This window comes from Salvelinus fontinalis, chromosome 35 (genome assembly GCF_029448725.1).
Source record: "Salvelinus fontinalis isolate EN_2023a chromosome 35, ASM2944872v1, whole genome shotgun sequence".
Taxonomy (NCBI): domain Eukaryota; kingdom Metazoa; phylum Chordata; class Actinopteri; order Salmoniformes; family Salmonidae; genus Salvelinus; species Salvelinus fontinalis.
Genome location: NC_074699.1, coordinates 29,648,137 through 29,668,455, shown reverse-complemented (window position 1 = coordinate 29,668,455; position 20,319 = coordinate 29,648,137). Strand labels below are relative to the sequence as shown.

The 20,319-nt window shown below is 46.1% G+C and overlaps 1 protein-coding gene across 1 annotated transcript; it reads right to left on the bottom strand.

Annotated features, from left to right (window-relative positions):
- Nucleotides 1–457: 457 nt before the first annotated feature.
- Nucleotides 458–8,453, bottom strand: LOC129834709 (ras-related and estrogen-regulated growth inhibitor-like protein). Its single transcript, XM_055899943.1, has 5 exons — nucleotides 8,246–8,453; nucleotides 7,476–7,532; nucleotides 6,710–6,783; nucleotides 3,063–3,211; nucleotides 458–2,152 (listed from the first exon to the last, which is right to left on the bottom strand). The coding sequence occupies exons 1-5, from the start codon at nucleotides 8,295–8,297 to the stop codon at nucleotides 1,858–1,860; spliced, it is 627 nt and encodes a 208-aa protein (XP_055755918.1). The 5' UTR covers nucleotides 8,298–8,453; the 3' UTR covers nucleotides 458–1,857.
- Nucleotides 8,454–20,319: the final 11,866 nt, after the last annotated feature.

Below are 20,319 nucleotides of genomic sequence, written 5' to 3'. Positions count from 1 at the left end.
AAAACAGCATTTCAAACTTGGGGATAACATTTTGGACAGACATGCTAAAGACAGACATTTGACAGACATTTAAAGACATTAGAAGCTGAGTTAAATCAATGTTTCTGCTCTTTTCAAAGATAACGATCACTAGATGAGATGGCTGATCACATGCAAACAGTACCCTGAAATCCAAGCACAGCAGTTAAGCCTTGCAGGTCTGAGCTGGGTTGTATACACATTACCCTACCAACAGTCGGTTTTAATGAGACTCCAAAGCAATGACTGGTATGCTAATTGTGGGTTGTTTTGCATTTGATTCATATTCAAAGCACTATTCAACATAATTATTGGATGAAAAAAAGCAAGGTGTTTCACCAGAACAAACTATTGGAGTGTAGCTGAATCATTGACTTTAAACCACATAATACAAATGGGACATTATTTAGTTCATTTAATAATTCACACAATACTCATACCCCCAACTAGCTCTTTAATTGCAAGTTGGTCCACACCAGGCATAATCACCCACAGGGTACACACTGGTTGAATCACGTTGAACCAACGTGGAATAGACATTGAATTTACGTCTGTGCCCAGTGGGTAATTTTCAACTAGAAACAAGAATGAGAGGGAACGTTTGTTTTTATGCATAACACAATCACAGACATTTGCTCGTACTATCCAAAGTAATACAGCAGCAAACACATTGAATACAGGAAATCAACAGAATATGTACATGCAAAGAAAATAGCTGCACATTCCTTTACTACTATGTAGGGAATGAATATACTAGCTGCTTACGTTCCTATCCACGGAAAAGCAATTTTACCCATTGTTACAGCTTAAAATTAGAAACAGCCCATTTAATACTGCCACAACAGAAATTCAATAGAGATTTATACGAATTCATATGCCATAAGATATTGTTAGTGAGCCAATTTACCCGTAATTCTCACCTTATTACTGCCCCCTCTGAGAGGTGGAATGTACGTTAAGACATTGGTGCACATTCCTTGATGCAAACTCAAATATGTTGTGCTCTTAGATCCATAAAACAACTTTTGGAAAGTAATTTTCCTTGAAATAGTTTGTAATTAGTAAAGGAACTTAAGTGTTGAAGGATACTCTACTGGCAACATGGGATTTAGAATATCAAGAAGGAAAAATAAAAACGTAAGAAGATCTGAATGGCAAAGTGACTTAAGTGCTACTTAGGTTGTTTTTTGGGGTGTCTGTACTTTACTTTACTATTTATATTTTTGACAACTTTTACTTTACTACATTCCTAAAGAAAATAATGTACTTTTTACTCCATACATTTTCTCTGATACCTGAAAGTAATCATTACATTTAGACAGGAAATTATCCAATTCACACACTTATCAAGAGAACATTGTTTGTCATTGCTACTGCCTTTGATCTGGCAGACCACCTAAACAGAAATGCCACATTTGTAAATTAATGAGTGGTGGAGTGTGCCTCTGGCTATCCGTAATTAAAACAATATTTAAAAATTGTGCCATCTGGTTTGCATAATATAAGGAATTTGAAATGATTAATACTTTAACTTTTACTTCTGATGCTAAAGTATATTTCAAACCAAATACTTTTAGACTTTTACTCAAGTAGTATTTTACTGGGTGACTTTTACTTTTCTATTAAGGTATCTTTACTTCTACTCAAGTATGACATTTGAGTACTTTTTCCACCACTGTAAAGTCTGGACTATGACGTGTGTCATTCACACTTACAGAGCTGTCCCTGTCCCTGAAGTGTTCATCAGAATCAACAACCCAGGCGTCCACAACATGTCTATATAAACACAAGTCATCCCAATCAAACATCCCATCAACGTCCACATGAGCACCCCCACCTTCAGACAGATTTCCTCCTCTTACCGAAGACATTGTTGATAAGCTTGGCCATGGACTTAGAACCACTGTAGCGGCGGCGGTCGGCCCGGTACTTCAGGTGATCCATGACGTGGCGGATGAGCTTGGTGAAGAGGTTGGATATCTCCAGGTAGTCCTCTGCTGCAGACACCTCCTGGAAGTGGCATCTGTGCTCCTGAGCCAAGGCACGGCCTTCCTCTTCAAACACCTGACGGGCGTGGCACAGGTCCTGCTTGTTCCCCACCAGGCAGATTGGGATGTCCATCTTGTCCATCTCTCTGTCCAAAACAGGCACGGTCAAAAATCTCCCTTAAACGTTCCTTAAAATGGCCATAAACTTTATCAAAATATGTGTTTCTGCTGATTCATCATAAATTTCATCTGACGTTCATCACGTTCATCTGAATTAGTAAGGCTTTGTAAACTAGTGCAATGTTTACAGAAGCAGCCCAAGTACCAAAGGAAAACGAACCAAGTAGGCCAAGTGGTGGCTTCAGTGAAGTTACGGAGAGTTTATATAATGCAGACAGGCCCTCGCCCAAAGTGCTCTTTTGATATACAGTGAGGGTGACTTCTGCTTCACATCTATTTCATGGAGTGTCAAACCATCAGGACCCGGCTGAAGTAAAATCCCGCTACACAATTTGGGCCTGATTACCCATGTCATTTTGTGAGCCATATGTGAGTCTTTATCATCTCAAGCTGTCCCAGCTCACGCTTCCACACAGCGGCAGTCGACTGGCTGCAAACTACTTTCACTTAAAGTCCTGTAACAAATGTCCAGTGGAATCCCAATAGTTCCTCTAGTATTTAATCATGTTTTAATTAACGCCTCTGATAAAATTTGGTACAGCCATTCTGGGGCAAATTCCATTGAGCATGAGAAATAATTTACTCATAATTAACTAAGGCGAGCCATGAGGTTGTAAATCCTACAAAACATGTTTATCGAGAAGGAACAGCCCACACTTCTATCACAGACAGCTGCCTTATGTGTTCACTTTGACTTCTATTTTCTCTATGGTAACAACAATGTTAAAATCATGTTGGAATCTGCCACTTTAACTGGTGTGTGCTCCCCTGATAGCCTAAACATCAGTCCAGGAATGGGAATCATTAATTCATCAAAGCCCAATCCCTTTCCTCCGGTAGGTATCAGGCCCTGGGTCGCAGGTCACAGTCACTCACCCCTTGCAGCTCTCTCCGCGGGCATCTTTGATCTGACATAGGATGTTTTGGGCGTTGAGGAAGGACGTTCGGTCACTGATGTTGTACACCACGAGAAATCCATCGGCCCACTCCACCGGCTCTTCCAGGATACATCTGCTCTCTCCACTCTGACAGGGCAGGGGACAGGGGGGTGGACAACAGATCACAAACACATCCTCACACATCCTACCTGACTTATGGAAACTAATGGCGAAAAAATTATGAATTATGTTTTGGTCACTCAAAGGTTATTTTACATGGGAAATTGTCACCCCTGCTCCCTCTCCCCGACGCTCAAAGGTGCCAGGCTCCCCAGCATTACGCACTCCTGCCACCATCATTACACACACCTGCCTTCCCCCGTCACAAGCATCAGCGATTATTGGACTCACCTGGACTCCCCTATATCTGTCTGGTTCCCCGCTCTGTTCCCCGCTTCAGCATTAATTGTTGTTTGTCATTGTTTACCGGTGTGCTGATGCTGTTCGGTCCAGGATATCCTGCGCCAGCTCTACGCACGGTATCCCCAGTTCACCAGCACAGCCCAGTGCGGCCTGTTCCAGCTCCCCGCACTTGTCGTGCTACAGGGGGGATTCAGCCAGGACGCGTTGTGCCAGTGTAACGGATGTGAAATGGCTAGCTAGTTAGCGGTGGTGCGCGCTAATAGCCTTTCAATCGGTGTTGTCACTTGCTCTGAGACCTTGAAGTAGTGGTTCCCCTTGCAGGTTCCCCTTGCCACGGCTTTTGTGGAGCGATGGGTAATGATGCGTCGTGGGTGGCTGTTGTTGATGTGTGCAGAGGGTCCCTGGTTCGCGAGGGGACGGACTAAAGTTAAACTGTTACATTGATGCTGTTGACCCGGATCCCTGGTTGCTGCGGAAAAAGAGGAGGCCGAAAGGTGGTGAGTGTAACGGATGTGAAATGGCTAGGTAGTTAGCGGTGGTGTGCGCTAATAGCCTTTCAATCGGTGACGTCACTTGCTCTAAGACCTTGAAGTAGTAGTTTAACTAAGTAGTTTAACTAAAGTTAAACTGTTACACCAGCTCTGCGCTCCAGACCTCCAGTGCGCCTCCACGGCCCAGCATATCCTGCACCGGCTCTACGCACTATGCCTCCAGTGCGTCTTCATAGCCCAGTGCGTCCCGTGCCAGCTCTCCACATTCACACTCACCGAGCTGGAGTGGGTATCCAGCCAGGACGTGTTGTGGCAGCTCCCCGCACCAGGCTTCCAGTACGTCTCCTCAGTCCGGTGAGACCTGTTCCGGCTCCACGTACGAAGCCTCCAGTGATGATCCATGGTCCGAAGCCTGTAGTGATGATCCATGGCACGAAGCCTCCAGTGATAATCCATGGCCCGGAGCCTCTAGTGATAATCCATGGCACGAAGCCTCCAGTGATGATCCATGGCACGAAGCCTCCAGTGATGATCCATGGCCCGGAGCCTGCAGTGGTAATCCATGGCACGGAGCCTCCAGTGACAATCCATGGCAAGGTGCCTGCAGCGACGGTCCCCAGTCCGGAGCCTCCGGCGACGGTCCGCAGTCCGGAGCCTCCGGCGATGATCCGCGGTCCGGAGGTCCCGGCGACGATCCCTGCACCAGAGGCGCCACCGAAGTGGGGGGAGCCTAAAGCGGGGCGGGGTCTGCATCCTGCACCGGAGCCCCCACCGAGAGTAGATGCCCACCTGAACCCTCCCCTATAGGTTCAGGTTTGCGGCCGGAGTCCACACCTTTGGGGGGGGGGGGGGGGGGGGGGGGTACTGACACGCCCTGACCTTAGAGATCCTTATTTATTCTCTATGTTTGGTTAGGTCAGGGTGTGACTCGAGGGAGATTCTATGTTTTCTATTTCTTTGTTGTTTTTGCCATGTGTGGTTCCCAATCAGAGGCAGCTGTCTATCATTGTCTCTGATTGGGGATCATCTATAAGTTGTGATTTTCCGTTTGGGGTTTGTGGGGAGTTCTTTTCTGTTTAGCTGTTTTGTTGCCTGACAGAACTATTTGCTTTCGTTTTTTACTTTGTTATTTTGTTGCGGTGTTCAGTTTTATTAAAAATCATGAACGGCTACCACGCTGCACCTTGGTCTCCTTCTTCAACCCACGAGAGTCGTTGCAAGGTGCAGCAAAGTGCTTATACAAAGTTGTCTAGGAGCTAGAAACAGGGCAACCGTGTCTGTCAGCGCCATCTTGTCAACTTGAAAAAGACTTGCCACAGGAGCTTACAAATTGGTCCATGCTATCTGGAATCCTTGGGATGTCCCCTACGACATTGAAGTTGACATTTTCAAATGGATAAGGTTGGGGTTAGGTAAGGGTTATGGCTATGGTTATGGGTAAGGGTGGGGGTTAAGGTTAGGGTTTAGGGTATGGTTGTCCAAAGGATCCTGGATAGCACTGACCCTTAGAAATGATAGTTTCAAATTTTATTAGTCCTATGTACGGAATACAAATGGTATACACCATCCAACGAAATGTTTACTTATAGGTTCCTTCTCAACAATAAGAAATAATAAAAGTTAAGAATACGAACATAAAATAAATGGTTCAGTAGAATATAATAAATATTTGAGCATAAGTGTAATACAGGAAGGCACGATTTATAGTCCAATATTTACAGTACACATGTTTTGGGGAAAGAGGGATTGGGGGCAAGTCAAAGCCATCAAAGACATGTCAACAGTGCATGACTTCTTTTGTTCCATAAAACAGGAAATAGACCAGAGAAAGACATGTACTGTACAGCAGTAGTTCCCAAACTGTGGGGCGCGTCCCGGGGTTGGCAGGGGGGGAACTCAGTCTGGCTTTAAACTTATTCCTGAAAGTTGGAATAGTAGAATGCACAAGGGGCAATTTCGAAATAGGGTAGTGCATCATCAGTTTCTCTTGTCATGTCAGTCATTGCATACCTTAGAGAGATATTTATAACTTGTCAGAATTGTCCAGATCAACTAGCCCATGTCAGCTAATGTTTTTTAACCCATAGATATTGTTGTAATTTTTGTCACTCAAATATCACGAATACACAATAGACATTAGACACATTAGAATTGCAAGAAAATTTGTTACATTACGTTACATTTTCTTTGCACCACATGACAAAATGTGTAGAATTGCAGGAAATAAGCTATAAACCTGCAAACTTCTCTCCACCAACAAGAGGGGTGTGAACAGTTTGTGTCATTAACAGTGCTTGTGCCCATAGAAATAGACGTGGCACATGTGCACACACACGGGTGGTGCGGTATGTTCCCTAATGCTGGAAGGGGGGGCACGAGTGAAAAAGTTTGGGAACCCCTAATGCAGAGTACCACTCACACAGACCCTAAAAAGTGAATAGATGAAGACATGGCACATCCTGTTACCTGAGCCTGGGGGGGATCATAATAAAACCCAACATTTGGGAATAAAGGGTACCATATGCGGCTGCATAAGCAGTCAACATGTTCTAGTGCTGCCTGTCTCAGCTTTCCAAGGGCTGATCATTGTGTACAGTGTGTTCTGATCTACCGTGAATATCATAAATCACATCAGAACACAACATACAATCTATTTCCCATGCCATTAGACACTACTATGTTAGACATGAGCTAAAAATATATGAATATATGCAGGGAACAGATCAGATACCTGTGAACACGGATCAAATACTTCCAAGTGTAACAGTCTTCCTTCGATGGAGAGCCTTTTACGGTATAAGGAGTCTGTAACACAAGTTCAATACATACTTATTGTAATAGGAAACGTGCAATAGTTCAAATCTGATGTAAATAGTAATGTACAGACTTCTCCCATGAAATAATGATTACTGTAAGCCTCAAACATCCAGGCCGTGATTGTTCTGATGAAGTAGACTGAGTTAATTAATTTAAAAGAAAGGTCTGAAGTCATATACCCCTGTGTAAACTGGAACATCAAATGCAGCCATCTTCCAGCATGTTAAACAAGCGATGACTAATGGGAACAAGTCATCATGCCAATGACTTCATTCAGAAATTATAAGTTACCCTCGGCAAAGCATATCACATTAAACCAAAACATGTCTTAACACATGGTGTATGTACTGTGTGTGAACTTGAAGAATCATTTGAATAGTCCAATCAGTATAGGATTACTTAAAATTCACTCACAATTATAATGCCTGTGTGAACTATACTTAACTTCCTGGTGGATCTTGTACTGTGCAGTATGTGTGTTTCATGTCAGACTCCCAGGGGTAATAAAGTAATACAACGTTTTACTCCCTAAGTTGATGACATGGTGAACAGCCAGTAGCAACAGACTGTAACTGTGAATACAACAGATTGCATTTTTCTGTCCTGAGAGCATATCTATATGACATTGTAAAAACATTACTACCCTACATTAAATATGGGTGAGAAATCTGTGTACTCACTGGCATTGGAAGCATACTCTCCAATGAAACGTTTTGTCAGGAACCTTACCAGAACAGCTGGAGAGGGAGAAATGTGACATGTGTAAGACAGTTTTATTAATATACAGGAAACGTAAACAACAAATAGTTGAATGTAGGCTTGGATACTTTGGTCTTAGTCGTGGAACCCTGAACAGTTGGTTGGTAAGCTAAAACAGGGTTGTTCAGTCGTGCTGTTTTCCTATTCTGCACTTCTCCACTCTCCCCTCCATGTGGATTGAACACTGCAGTGGGCTTTCTCCTGCATCTACTTGTATTAGTTTCTACCACAGTATCATTTCTCTCTCTCAAGAGACCTTGGTTGAATATGTTCCAGTTAGCCTGAGGGATCGCACTTTCCCCTGCCTTACAAGAAAAAATAATTCCTCATCAATTAGACGCATGTTCCAACCATCAATCTTCATTTCCTCTCTCCAAAACCTTACGTAAATCCAGCAACTTCATTCCTCTTCTAGAGTTATGATCTAAAAACATTGTGCTTGGAGCTCATGCAGCGATCTCTATCTGTCTAGGTGATCATTTCCCCCTGGTCATGGCTACACACTGTAGAATGTTACACTGTTTACAGTGAGGGAAATTGCACGTTCATATGCAAAGCATAGAAATAAGCAGTTCAATTATTCTGTTCATTTAGGAGACCTTGCAAGCCTCTACAGTCAAATACAAGAAACTAGGCAGTTAAAGAAATACTTAATGATGCAAACACATACATTATTCATTCAGACACTTACCTGATTTCCCTGCTCCCTCGCTGCCCAGCAGAGCCAACTTGATGTCATTCATGTCTGCAGACTGGAGGTGAGCTGCTGAGAAGGACTAGCTGAGCTCTCTTTCTTTCTGCTGTCATGTACGTTAGGCGGTATCAGGATTAGAACTGTGCTTGTAAGAACTGCTCAGCCACAACAGATGCCTGTGGAAAAAAGGAAAACATACACAGTGTTTCATGTCCCCTCCCACCCAATGAGGAGAGTGCCAAGTTAGATTGCACAGAGGTCACCACAACACTGAATACCTTAAGAATCTCTCTTGCTCCTTTCCAGTTAAAACATTAATAGTAGCTACGGGGAGAAATGGCACTCGATGTAACTTTAAAAAATGAATATGTTTTCCAGATAATTTGATTATTTTCTTTCATTTATTGTTTTCCCCCCTCAGGACATGGCAGAAAATTGTAATATATTTGACCGCAATTTACAATGCAGACATCTAACAAGACAAAACTTTGATGCTTTCTATATGGCTCTTTCACATTCACTGTACCAGCCTACAGTCCCACCTATCTAGGGTTTGTATTTGGCCTCTGGGTACACACTATGTAAGCTGCTGGACATCTGCAGTGCTGTGGGGATGGACAGGGCTTTAGGGAGACCAGAAACAGTTAATACCGCTGATACCTCCCAATTACCATGGCTAACACATAAGCTCCAACTGCACAGCATTAAATGGCAACATATGTCCAACGCATGAGGCATGGTTTGATTGGAGGGTTCAGTACCTTTGAAAGGGAGGAACAACAATCCACTTTCCCTTTTTCCCCCCACAGTTCAAAAAGAACAAAGAAAGTCATTAAATTCTCCAAACTTCAATTTCATGGACTGCTTCACTAGTCAAAAAGTCCTTTTGTTTATTTGTGTTTTTTTACACTGGCTGTTTTTCCCCCGTGTCTACCGCTGTCATTGTTGACTAAAGTTCACAGGGGTGTCGCATAATTATCCTGTTATGTTTCATTTTATGTCTGTTGACTGAAAGGTCGCAGACCCCAGGAATAAATGTGCCCAGGACCAAAAATGATGCAGCATATTGTTGCCTGATTGTTCCATGAGTAGAATCAAATCAATAAGCTTCACTGAGGGAAGCACAGCGGGGAGACAAGACTGAACACTGTACAGAAAAAGGACACATTGGACAAATTCAATGCAGACAACATCACATTATGACAATCAATAAAGCCAGCACTTTATGGTGTGAGAGTGACAATAAACAGCTAGACTGGAAGATGTGATGCTGTGTTACGCAACTACCTTTATTAGAGGAGGATCAGGCAGAATCAGGTAGAATACAAGACACAGAACAAAACGGCTGGGGGAATGCCTATAATGGTGGATGGAGTAAAAACAGGTAACAACAATGCCCTTGTCACTTAGTAGACCATGTTTTATATACTGTACCAGCTATTATCTAAGAGCTCTCATGAGACAACAAAAAGAGAGTGGTATTCTTGAAAACACGGAAATGAAGACGATTGTCCCTCAGAAACAGTGTTTAGTATATTATTTCTGTCTTTCAGATCCACGGTCCCTAGACTGCAGTTTGGGCCCTACCATATCCTAATGGCTTTGGACTTGTGGAAGTGTATCAATCCACAGTCATAGGAGACTTTTTTTTAAATTGTTATTTTTTTTTTATCCCCTTTTCTCCCCAATTTTCGTGGTATCCAATCGCTAGTAATTACTATCTTGTCTCATCGCTACAACTCCCGTACGGGCTCGGGAGAGAAGAAGGTCGAAAGCCATGCGTCCTCCGAAGCACAACCCAACCAAGCCGCACTGCTTCTTTAACACAGCGTGCCTCCAACCCGGAAGCCAGCCACACCAATGTGTCGGAGGAAACACCGTGCACCTGGCCCCCTTGGTTAGCGTGCACTGCGAATGCATCGAGGGGGTCGAACTATTGTTATTCGACAATAACATATGACTTCACCACATACAAAACACTTACCACTGATTGACTGGGGCTCCCCTTAAAAGCAATGCTGCCGATTTACCTATTAAAATAAATCCCTGCTCCCATATGTGTGGCTAATCAAAAACAGGCATCACAATACCAAATAAAGTAAGGAGGTGTAACGGTCCTGACCTGTTTTATGTTGTTTTTGTATGTGTTTAGGTCAGGGCATGTGTTTTGGGTGGGCAGTCTATGTTATCTGTTTCTATGTTGGTTTTGGTTGCCTGGTATGGCTCTTAATTAGAGGCAGGTGTTTTGCGTTCTCCTCTAATTAGGAGTCATATTTAGGTAGGGTGTTCTCACTGTTTGTTTGTGGGTGATTGTCTCCTGTGTCGTCGAATGTATGTACCATACGGGACTGTTTGGCTGTTCTTTTATTTTGATGTCGTCTGTTTCCTGTCCGTGAGTTTACGTTTAGTTATGTAAGTTTATGTTCAGGTTTCGTCAACGTCGTTTTCTGGTTTTGTATTTTTGAAAGTGTTTTGTTTTTTCGTGTTGCCATTATAGTTTTTTCAAATAAAGAGATGGCCTATTTCCCTACTGCTGCATTTTGGTCTGATGATCCTTCTCTCCTCTCCTCGTCCGAGGATGAGGAGAGAGACAGCCCTTACAGAATCACCCACCAAACTAGGACCAAGCGGCAAGGGAGTGCTCAACAGAGCAAAAAGGACTCCTGGACTTGGGAGGAGATCCTGGACGGTAGAGGACCCTGGGCTCAGCCAGGGGAATATCGCCGTCCCAAGGAGGAGTTGGAAGCAGCGAAGGCTGAGAGGCGCTGGTATGAGGAGGCAGCGCGTCGACGCGGTTGGGAGCCCGTGAGTCAGACCAAAAAATTTCTTGAGGGGGGGGCACACGAGGAGTGTGGCAAAGCCGGGTAGGATACCCGAGCCAACTCCCCGTGCTTACCGTGGAGGTAGAAGGCGTCGTACTGGTAAGACACCGTGTTATGCGGTAAAGCGCACGGTGTCCCCAGTACGCGTGCTTAGCCCAGTGCGGGCTATTCCACCTTGCCGCACTGGGAGGGCTAAGTTGGGCATCGAGCCGGATGTCATGAAGCCGGCCCAACGTATCTGGCCTCCAGTACGTCTCCTCGGGCCGGCGTACATGGCACCAGCCTTACAGGTGGTGTCCCCGGTTCGCCTGCATAGCCCAGTGCGGGCTATTCCACCTCGCCGCACTGGCAGGGCTACGGGGACCATTCAACCTGGTGGGGTTGGGGAGGCTCGGTGCTCAAGAGCACGTGTCCTCCTTCACGGTCCGGTAGACCCGGTGCCACCTCCATGTACCAGTCCTCCGGTGGCAGCCCCCCGTACCAGGCTGTCTCTCCGGGTTCTCTCTCCTGCTGTTTCCTCCTCTCCGGCGCAGCCAGTGCCTAGACCACGCACCAGGCTGTCTCTCCTTCTCCTCCCTACAGAGCCGTCCTGCCATGACCAGCCAGAGCCGTCCTGCCATGACCAGCCAGAGCCGTCCTGCCATGACCAGCCAGAGCCGTCCTGCCATGACCAGCCAGAGCCGTCCTGCCATGACCAGCCAGAGCCGTCCTGCCATGACCAGCCAGAGCCGTCCTGCCATGACCAGCCAGAGCCGTCCAGCCAGGGCCTGCCAGAGCCGTCCAGCCAGGGCCTGCCAGAGCCGTCCAGCCAGGGCCTGCCAGAGCCGTCCAGCCAGGGCCTGCCAGAGCCGTCCAGCCAGGGCCTGCCAGAGCCGTCCAGCCAGGACCTGCCAGAGCCGTCCAGCCAGGGCCTGCCAGAGCCGTCCAGCCAGGGCCTGCCAGAGCCGTCCAGCCAGGGCCTGCCAGAGCCGTCCAGCCAGGGCCTGCCAGAGCCGTCCAGCCAGGACCTGCCAGAGCCGTCCAGCCAGGACCAGCCAGAGCCGTCCTGCCATGACCAGCCAGAGCCGTCCTGCCATGACCAGCCAGAGCCGTCCTGCCATGACCAGCCAGAGCCGTCCTGCCATGACCAGCCAGAGCCGTCCAGCCAGGGCCTGCCAGAGCCGTCCAGCCAGGGCCTGCCAGAGCCGTCCAGCCAGGGCCTGCCAGAGCCGTCCAGCCAGGGCCTGCCAGAGCCGTCCAGCCAGGGCCTGCCAGAGCCGTCCAGCCAGGGCCTGCCAGAGCCGTCCAGCCAGGGCCTGCCAGAGCCGTCCAGCCAGGACCTGCCAGAGCCGTCCAGCCAGGACCTGCCAGAGCCGTCCAGCCAGGACCTGCCAGAGCCGTCCAGCCAGGACCTGCCAGAGCCGTCCAGCCAGGACCTGCCAGAGCCGTCCAGCCAGGACCTGCCAGAGCCGTCCAGCCAGGACCTGCCAGAGCCGTCCAGCCAGGACCTGCCAGAGCCGTCCAGCCAGGACCTGCCAGAGTCCCTCAGCCAGGATCTGCCAGAGTATCTCAGCCGGGACCTGCCCCTTGTCCCGGTGCTGCCCCTTGTCCCGGTGCTGCCCCTTGTCCCGGTGCTGCCCCTTGTCCCGGTGCTGCCCCTTGTCCCGGTGCTGCCCCTTGTTCCGGTGCTGCCCCTTGTCCCGGTGCTGCCCCTTGTCCCGGTGCTGCCCCTTGTCCCGGTGCTGCCCCTTGTCCCGGTGCTGCCCCTTGTCCCGGTGCTGCCCCTTGTCCCGGTGCTGCCCCTTCATTTAGGGGATGTTAGTTTTAGGGTGGTCATTGGGAGGGGAAGACAGAAGCGGGGAGTGACTATGGTGGTGTGGGGACAGCGTCCAGAGCCGGAGCCACCACCGTGGTCAACTGCCCACCCAGACCCTCCCCTGGACTTTGTGCTGGTGCGCCCGGTGTTCGCACCTTGAGGGGGGGGTTCTGTAACGGTCCTGACCTGTTTTATGTTGTTTTTGTATGTGTTTAGGTCAGGGCATGTGTTTTGGGTGGGCAGTCTATGTTATCTGTTTCTATGTTGGTTTTGGTTGCCTGGTATGGCTCTTAATTAGAGGCAGGTGTTTTGCGTTCTCCTCTAATTAGGAGTCATATTTAGGTAGGGTGTTCTCACTGTTTGTTTGTGGGTGATTGTCTCCTGTGTCGTCGAATGTATGTACCATACGGGACTGTTTGGCTGTTCTTTTATTTTGATGTCGTCTGTTTCCTGTCCGTGAGTTTACGTTTAGTTATGTAAGTTTATGTTCAGGTTTCGTCAACGTCGTTTTCTGGTTTTGTATTTTTGAAAGTGTTTTGTTTTTTCGTGTTGCCATTATAGTTTTTTCAAATAAAGAGATGGCCTATTTCCCTACTGCTGCATTTTGGTCTGATGATCCTTCTCTCCTCTCCTCGTCCGAGGATGAGGAGAGAGACAGCCCTTACAGGAGGTAGTTCATAAGGTCTGGAACTTTTATGAGCTACACCATTCCCCTGAAGTTGAGTAGTAATCACTATATATTTACTAGCAGAAAAACGGGGAAAAACACCACTAGTCCCGCAAAAATGTTATCCTTTATTGGTAATGTTAAGAAAGAAGTGATGTGTGCTCTTGACATGAGACAGGGGCCAGCAGCAGAGCAGCATTTCCAGGGTAAAGAGGTTTAAACGCTGCAGGCAGAGTGATTACATCATGTCTGTCTTCAGGAGAACCTCCTGGGAGCAGCATCTCCCTCCAGCATTGTCAGGACAGCAGGCAGACAATCGGCGTCTTAATCCTGCAGGTATTGAGGGAATTCTCCCAGACAGCACTCTGATCTGATTTAAGAATCATCAGGATACTGTCTGTAGAGATGAACTAGAATGAGTCTATTGGAGTGAGAGTGTGCATCCCAAATGGCACCGAATTCCCCGTGTAGTGCACTTCTTTTGACCATGACTCGTATGGCTTTGGTCAAAAGTAGTACACTATGTAGGAAATAGGATGCCATTTGGAACGCATCCGTGGGGTGGTGGGGCAGGATTCACTGGAATAATACGATTTACTGAGAGCAAATGTGTGTTTCTCTCAGGAAGGAAAGATGATATAATCTCTTGGGATGGAACAAGTAACCCAGCTTGGTTCCTTTCATCAAGGGAGAACTGCAACCACTTGGAGGGGCAAGGAATTCACTCTTGAGTACATTTTTAGACAGGAATATATGTGAGAGGTCTTTTGATACAAATGAATCACTGCTGGTCAGCCTCTAGGTGCTAAAGTTGGCATGTTTTAAGTGTTCCTCAGTTCATGCCTTGCTGAAATTCTATTTCTAGTTTGCATTTTTCATTAGAATTTGGGGCTTAGGATTTCTTAACTTTTGTAAGACACCTCTTTGGCCTAACTACATGGATTTAATTGGACATGCAAATCCATTAAATCCATCATGCTTTTCCTTTATTAAAACATTCAAAAGGATGGTTAAAGCGAGGATGAAAGGAGCATAGATCATATTCTTTAGTTAATACTTGATGGTGGATAGTGTAATATGAGATTGTTTTGCCAAGACTACAGTGTGTTTTATCATCTTGTTGCTCACAACTGCTAAAGTCTTTTCCAGACTCCCCCATATTAAGATGATCCTATCATTATTAATATGCTGCCATGATTGCATCTCGAGAGAAAATTACTTACGGTCAATGATGGAAATGTCTGAGCTGTCCAAAAGACCACTCCCCTCTCTGTGATGCGAAGACCCACCAGTCTGCTGCTAGCTAGCCCACAGTCAAGACAGTACCGCTTCTCACTGCTCACCACTCACAGAATCAGGCTGTGTCCTCATTACAGTCCAGCCAGGGCCAGCCCTAGGTATAAGCAACATAAGCAACCACTAAAGGCCCCGCGACCCACATTTTTTAAATAAAATGTAAATAATTTTAGGAACTCAGTAGGGGTTTCAACTTAATCAATCAATCAATTTTATTTTATATAGCCCTTCGTACATCAGATAATATCTCGAAGTGCTGTACAGAAACCCAGCCTAAAACCCCAAACAGCTAGAATGCAGGTGTAGAAGCACGGTGGCTAGGAAAAACTCCCTAGAAAGGCCAAAACCTAGGAAGAAACCTAGAGAGGAACCAGGCTATGAGGGGTGGCCAGTCCTCTTCTGGCTGTGCCGGGTGGAGATTATAACAGAACTATGCCAAGATGTTCAAAAATGTTCATAAGTGACAAGCATGGTCAAATAATAATCATGAATAATTTTCAGTTGGCTTTTCATAGCTGATCATTAAGAGTTGAAAAACAACAGGTCTGGGACAGGTGGCGGTTCCATAACCGCAGGCAGAACAGCTGAAACTGGAATAGCAGCAAGGCCAGGCGGACTGGGGACAGCAAGGAGTCACCACGGGCGGCAGTCCCGACGCATGGTCCTAGGGCCCAGGTCCTCCGAGAGAAAGAAAGAGAGAAGGAGAAAATTAGAGAGAGCCAAGATTTTCAAAATGTTCATAAATGACAAGCATGGTCAAATAATAATCATGAATAAATCTCAGTTGGCTTTTCATAGCCGATCATTAAGAGTTGAAAACAGCAGGTCTGGGACAGGTAGGGGTTCCATAACCGCAGGCAGAAGAGTTGAAACTGGAATAGCAGCAAGGCCAGGCGGACTGGGGGCAGCAAGGAGTCACCACGGCCGGTAGTCCCGACGTATGGTCCTAGGGCTCAGGTCCTCCGAGAGAAAGAGAGAAGGAGAAAATTAGAGAGAGCCAAGATTTTCAAAATGTTCATAAATGACAAGCATGGTCAAATAATAATCAGGAATAAATCTCAGTTGGCTTTTCATAGCCGATCATTAAGAGTTGAAAACAGCAGGTCTGGGACAGGTAGGGGTTTCGTAACCGCAGGCAGAAACAGTTGAAACTGGAATAGCAGCAAGGCCGGGCGGACTGGGGACAGCAAGGTGTCAGCATGCCCGGTAGTCCTGACGTATGGTCCTAGGGCTCAGGTTCTCAGAGAGAAAGAGAGAACGAGAGAATTAGAGAGAGCATACTTAAATTCACACAGGACACTGGATAAGACAGGAGAAGTACTCCAGGTATAACCAACTGACCCTAGCCCCCCGACACATAAACTACTGCAGCATAAATACTGGAGGCTGAGACAGGAGCGGTCAGGAGACACTGTGGCCCCATCCGAAGAAACCCCCGGACAGGGCCAAACAGGAAGGATAAACCCCACCCACTCTGCCAAAGCACAGCCCCCACACCACTAGAGGGATATCCTCAGCCACCAACTTACAATCCTGAGACAAGGCCGAGTATAGCCCACAAAGGTCTCCACCACAGCACAACCAAGGGGGGGCGCCAACCCAGACAGGAAGTTCACGTCAGTAACTCAACCCACTCAAGTGACGCACCCCTCCTAGGGACGGCATGAAAGAGCACCAGCAAGCCAGTGACTCAGCCCCAGTAACAGGGTTAGAGGCAGAGAATCCCAGTGGAGAGAGGGGAACCGGCCCTGGAGAGACAGCAAGGGTGGTTCGTTGCTCCAGAGCCTTTCCGTTCACCTTCACACTCCTGGGCCAGACTACACTCAATCATATGACCTACTGAAGAGATAAGTCTTCAGTAAAGACTTAAAGGTTGAGACCGAGTCTGCGTCTCTCACATGGGTAGGCAGACTGTTCCATAAAAATGGAGATCTATAGGAGAAAGCCCTGCCTCCAGCTGTTTGCTTAGAAATTTTAGGGACAATTAGGAGGCCTGCGTCTTGTGACCGTAGCGTACGTGTAGGTATGTACGGCAGGACCAACTCGGAAAGATAGGTAGGAGCAAGCCCATGTAACGCTTTATAGGTTAACAGTAAAACCTTGAAATCAGCCCTTGCCTTAACGGGAAGCCAGTGTAGGGAAGCTAGCACTGGAGTAATATGATCAAATTTCTTGGTTCTAGTCAGGATTCTAGCAGCCGTATTTAGCACTAACTGAAGTTTATTTAGTGCTTTATCCGGGTAGCCGGAAAGTAGAGCATTGCAGTAGTCTAACCTAGAAGTAACAAATGCATGGATTAATTTTTCTGCATCATTTTTGGACAGAAAATTTCTGATTTTTGCAATGTTACGTAGATGGAAAAAAGCTGTCCTTGAAACAGTCTTGATATGTTCGTCAAAAGAGAGATCAGGGTCAAGAGTAACGCCGAGGTCCTTCACAGTTTTATTTGAGACGACTTTACAACCATCAAGATTAATTGTCAGATTTAACAGAAGATCTCTTTGTTTCTTGGGACCTAGAACAAGCATCTCTGTTTTGTCCGAGTTTAAAAGTAGAAAGTTTTCAGCCATCCACTTCCTTATGTCTGAAACACAGGCTTCTAGCGAGGGCAATTTTGGGGCTTCACCATGTTTCATTGAAATGTACAGCTGAGTGTCATCCGCATAGCAGTGAAAGTTAACATTATGTTTTCGAATAACATCCCCAAGAGGTAAAATATATAGTGAAAACAATAGTGGTCCTAAAACGGAACCTTGAGGAACACCGAAATGTACAGTTGATTTGTCAGAGGACAGACCATTCACAGAGACAAACTGATATCTTTCCGACAGGTAAGATCTAAACCAGGCCAGAACTTGTCCGTGTAGACCAATTTGGGTTTCCAGTCTCTCCAAAAGAATGTGGTGATCGATGGTGTCAAAGGCAGCACTAAGGTCCAGTAGCACGAGGACAGATGCAGAGCCTCGGTCTGACGCCATTAAAAGGTCATTTACCACCTTCACAAGTGCAGTCTCAGTGCTATGATGGGGTCTAAAACCAGACTGAAGCATTTCGTATACATTGTTTGTCTTCAGAAAGGCAGTGAGTTGCTGCGCAACAGCTTTTTCTAAAATTTTTGAGAGGAATGGAAGATTCGATATAGGCCGATAGTTTTTTATATTTTCCGGGTCAAGGTTAAGCTTTTTCAAGAGAGGCTTTATCACTGCCACTTTTAGTGAGTTTGGTACACATCCGGTGGATAGAGAGCTGTTTATTATGTTCAACATAGGAGGGCCAAGCACAGGAAGCAGCTCCTTCAGCAGTTTAGTAGGAATAGGATCCAGTATGCAGCTTGAAGGTTTAGAGGCCATGATTATTTTCATCATTGTGTCAAGAGATATAGTACTAAAACACTTAAGTGTCTCTCCCGATCCCAGGCCCTCGCAGAGCTGTGCAGATCCAGGACAGCTAAGCCCTGGAGGAATACGCAGATTCAAAGAGGAGTCCGTAATTTGCTTTCTAATGGTCATGATCTTTTCCTCAAAGAAGTTCATGAATTTATTACTGCTGAAGTGAAAGCCATCCTCTCTTGGGGAATGCTGCTTTTTAGTTAGCTTTGCAACAGTATCAAAAAGAAATTTTGGATTGTTCTTATTTTCCTCGATTAAGTTGGAAAAGTAGGATGATCGAGCAGCAGTGAGGGCTCTTCGGTACTGCACGGTACTGTCTTTCCAAGCTAGTCGGAAGACTTCCAGTTTTGTGTGGCGCCATTTCCGTTCCAATTTCCTGGAAGCTTGCTTCAAAGCTCGGGTATTTTCTGTATACCAGGGAGCTAGTTTCTTATGACAAATGTTTTTCGTTTTTAGGGGTGCAACTGCATCTAGGGTATTGCGCAAGGTTAAATTGAGCTCCTCAGTTAAGTGGTTAACTGATTTTTGTCCTCTGACGTCCTTGGGTAGGCAGAAGGAGTCTGGAAGGGCATCAAGGAATTTTTGTGTTGTCTGAGAATTTATAGCACGACTTTTGATGCTCCTTGGTTGGGGTCTGAGCAGATTATTTGTTGCGATTGCAAACGTAATAAAATGGTGGTCCGATAGTCCAGGATTATGTGGAAGAACATTAAGATCTACAACATTTATTCCATGGGACAAAACTAGGTCCAGAGTATGACTGTGGCAGTGAGTAGGTCCAGAGACATGTTGGACAAAACCCACTGAGTCGATGATGGCTCCGAAAGACTTTTGGAGTGGGTCTGTGGACTTCTCCATGTGAATATTAAAATCACCAAAAATTAGAATATGATCTGCTATGACTACAAGGTCTGATAGGAATTCAGGAAACTCAGAGAGGAACGCTGTATATGGCCCAGGAGGCCTGTAAACAGTAGCTATAAAAAGTGATTGAGTAGGCTGCATAGATTTCATGACTAGAAGCTCAAAAGACGAAAACGCCATTTTTTTTTTTTGTAAATTGAAATTTGCTATCGTAGATGTTAGCAACACCTCCGCCTTTGCGGGATGCACGGGGGATATGGTCACTAGTGTAACCAGGAGGTGAGGCCTCATTTAACACAGTAAATTCATCAGGCTTAAGCCATGTTTCAGTCAGGCCAATCACATCAAGATTATGATCAGTGATTAGTTCATTGACTATGACTGCCTTTGAAGTGAGGGATCTAACATTGAGTAACCCTATTTTGAGATGTGAGGTATCACGATCTCTTTCAATAATGGCAGGAATGGAGGAGGTCTTTATCCTAATAAGATTGCTAAGGCGAACACCGCCATGTTTAGTTTTGCCCAACCTAGGTCGAGGCACAGACACAGTCTCAATGGGTATGGCTGAGCTGACTACACTGACTGTGCTATTGGCAGACTCCACTAAGCTGGCAGGTTGGCTAACAGCCTGCTGCCTGGCCTGCACCCTATTTCATTGTGGGGCTAAAGGAGTTAGAGCCCTATCTATGTTGGTAGATAAGATGAGAGCACCCCTCCAGGTAGGATGGAGTCCGTCACTCCTTAGCAGGTCAGGCTTGGTCCTGTTTGTGGGTGAGTCCCAGAAAGAGGGCCAATTATCTACAAATTCTATCTTTTGGGAGGGGCAGAAAACAGTTTTCAACCAGCGATTGAGTGCTGAGACTCTGCTGTAGAGCTCGTCACTCCCCCCAACTTACAGTTGAGAGTTAGAATAGTAGAAAACACAAGGTGCAATTTCAGAATTTGGTTGTGCATCAGCAGTTTTTCTCTTGTAATTTCAGGTTCGATAAAAGCAGAAGACTAATTTCCATCTTGCATGGACTAATAAAGTATATCTTATCATAATCATGGTCGAATTACCGACCGGGCACACAGGGCACATGCCCAGCGGGCCTCAATTGATTTTGTTAGTCATTCTCACTCAGATATCATATTAACATGGTATAAGTCATGGCAAAATGTGTAGAATTGCAGGAAAGTAGTTGTAAAACCAACCAAATTATGCTTAGGGCCCCCAAAAGGCTAGAGCCGGCCCT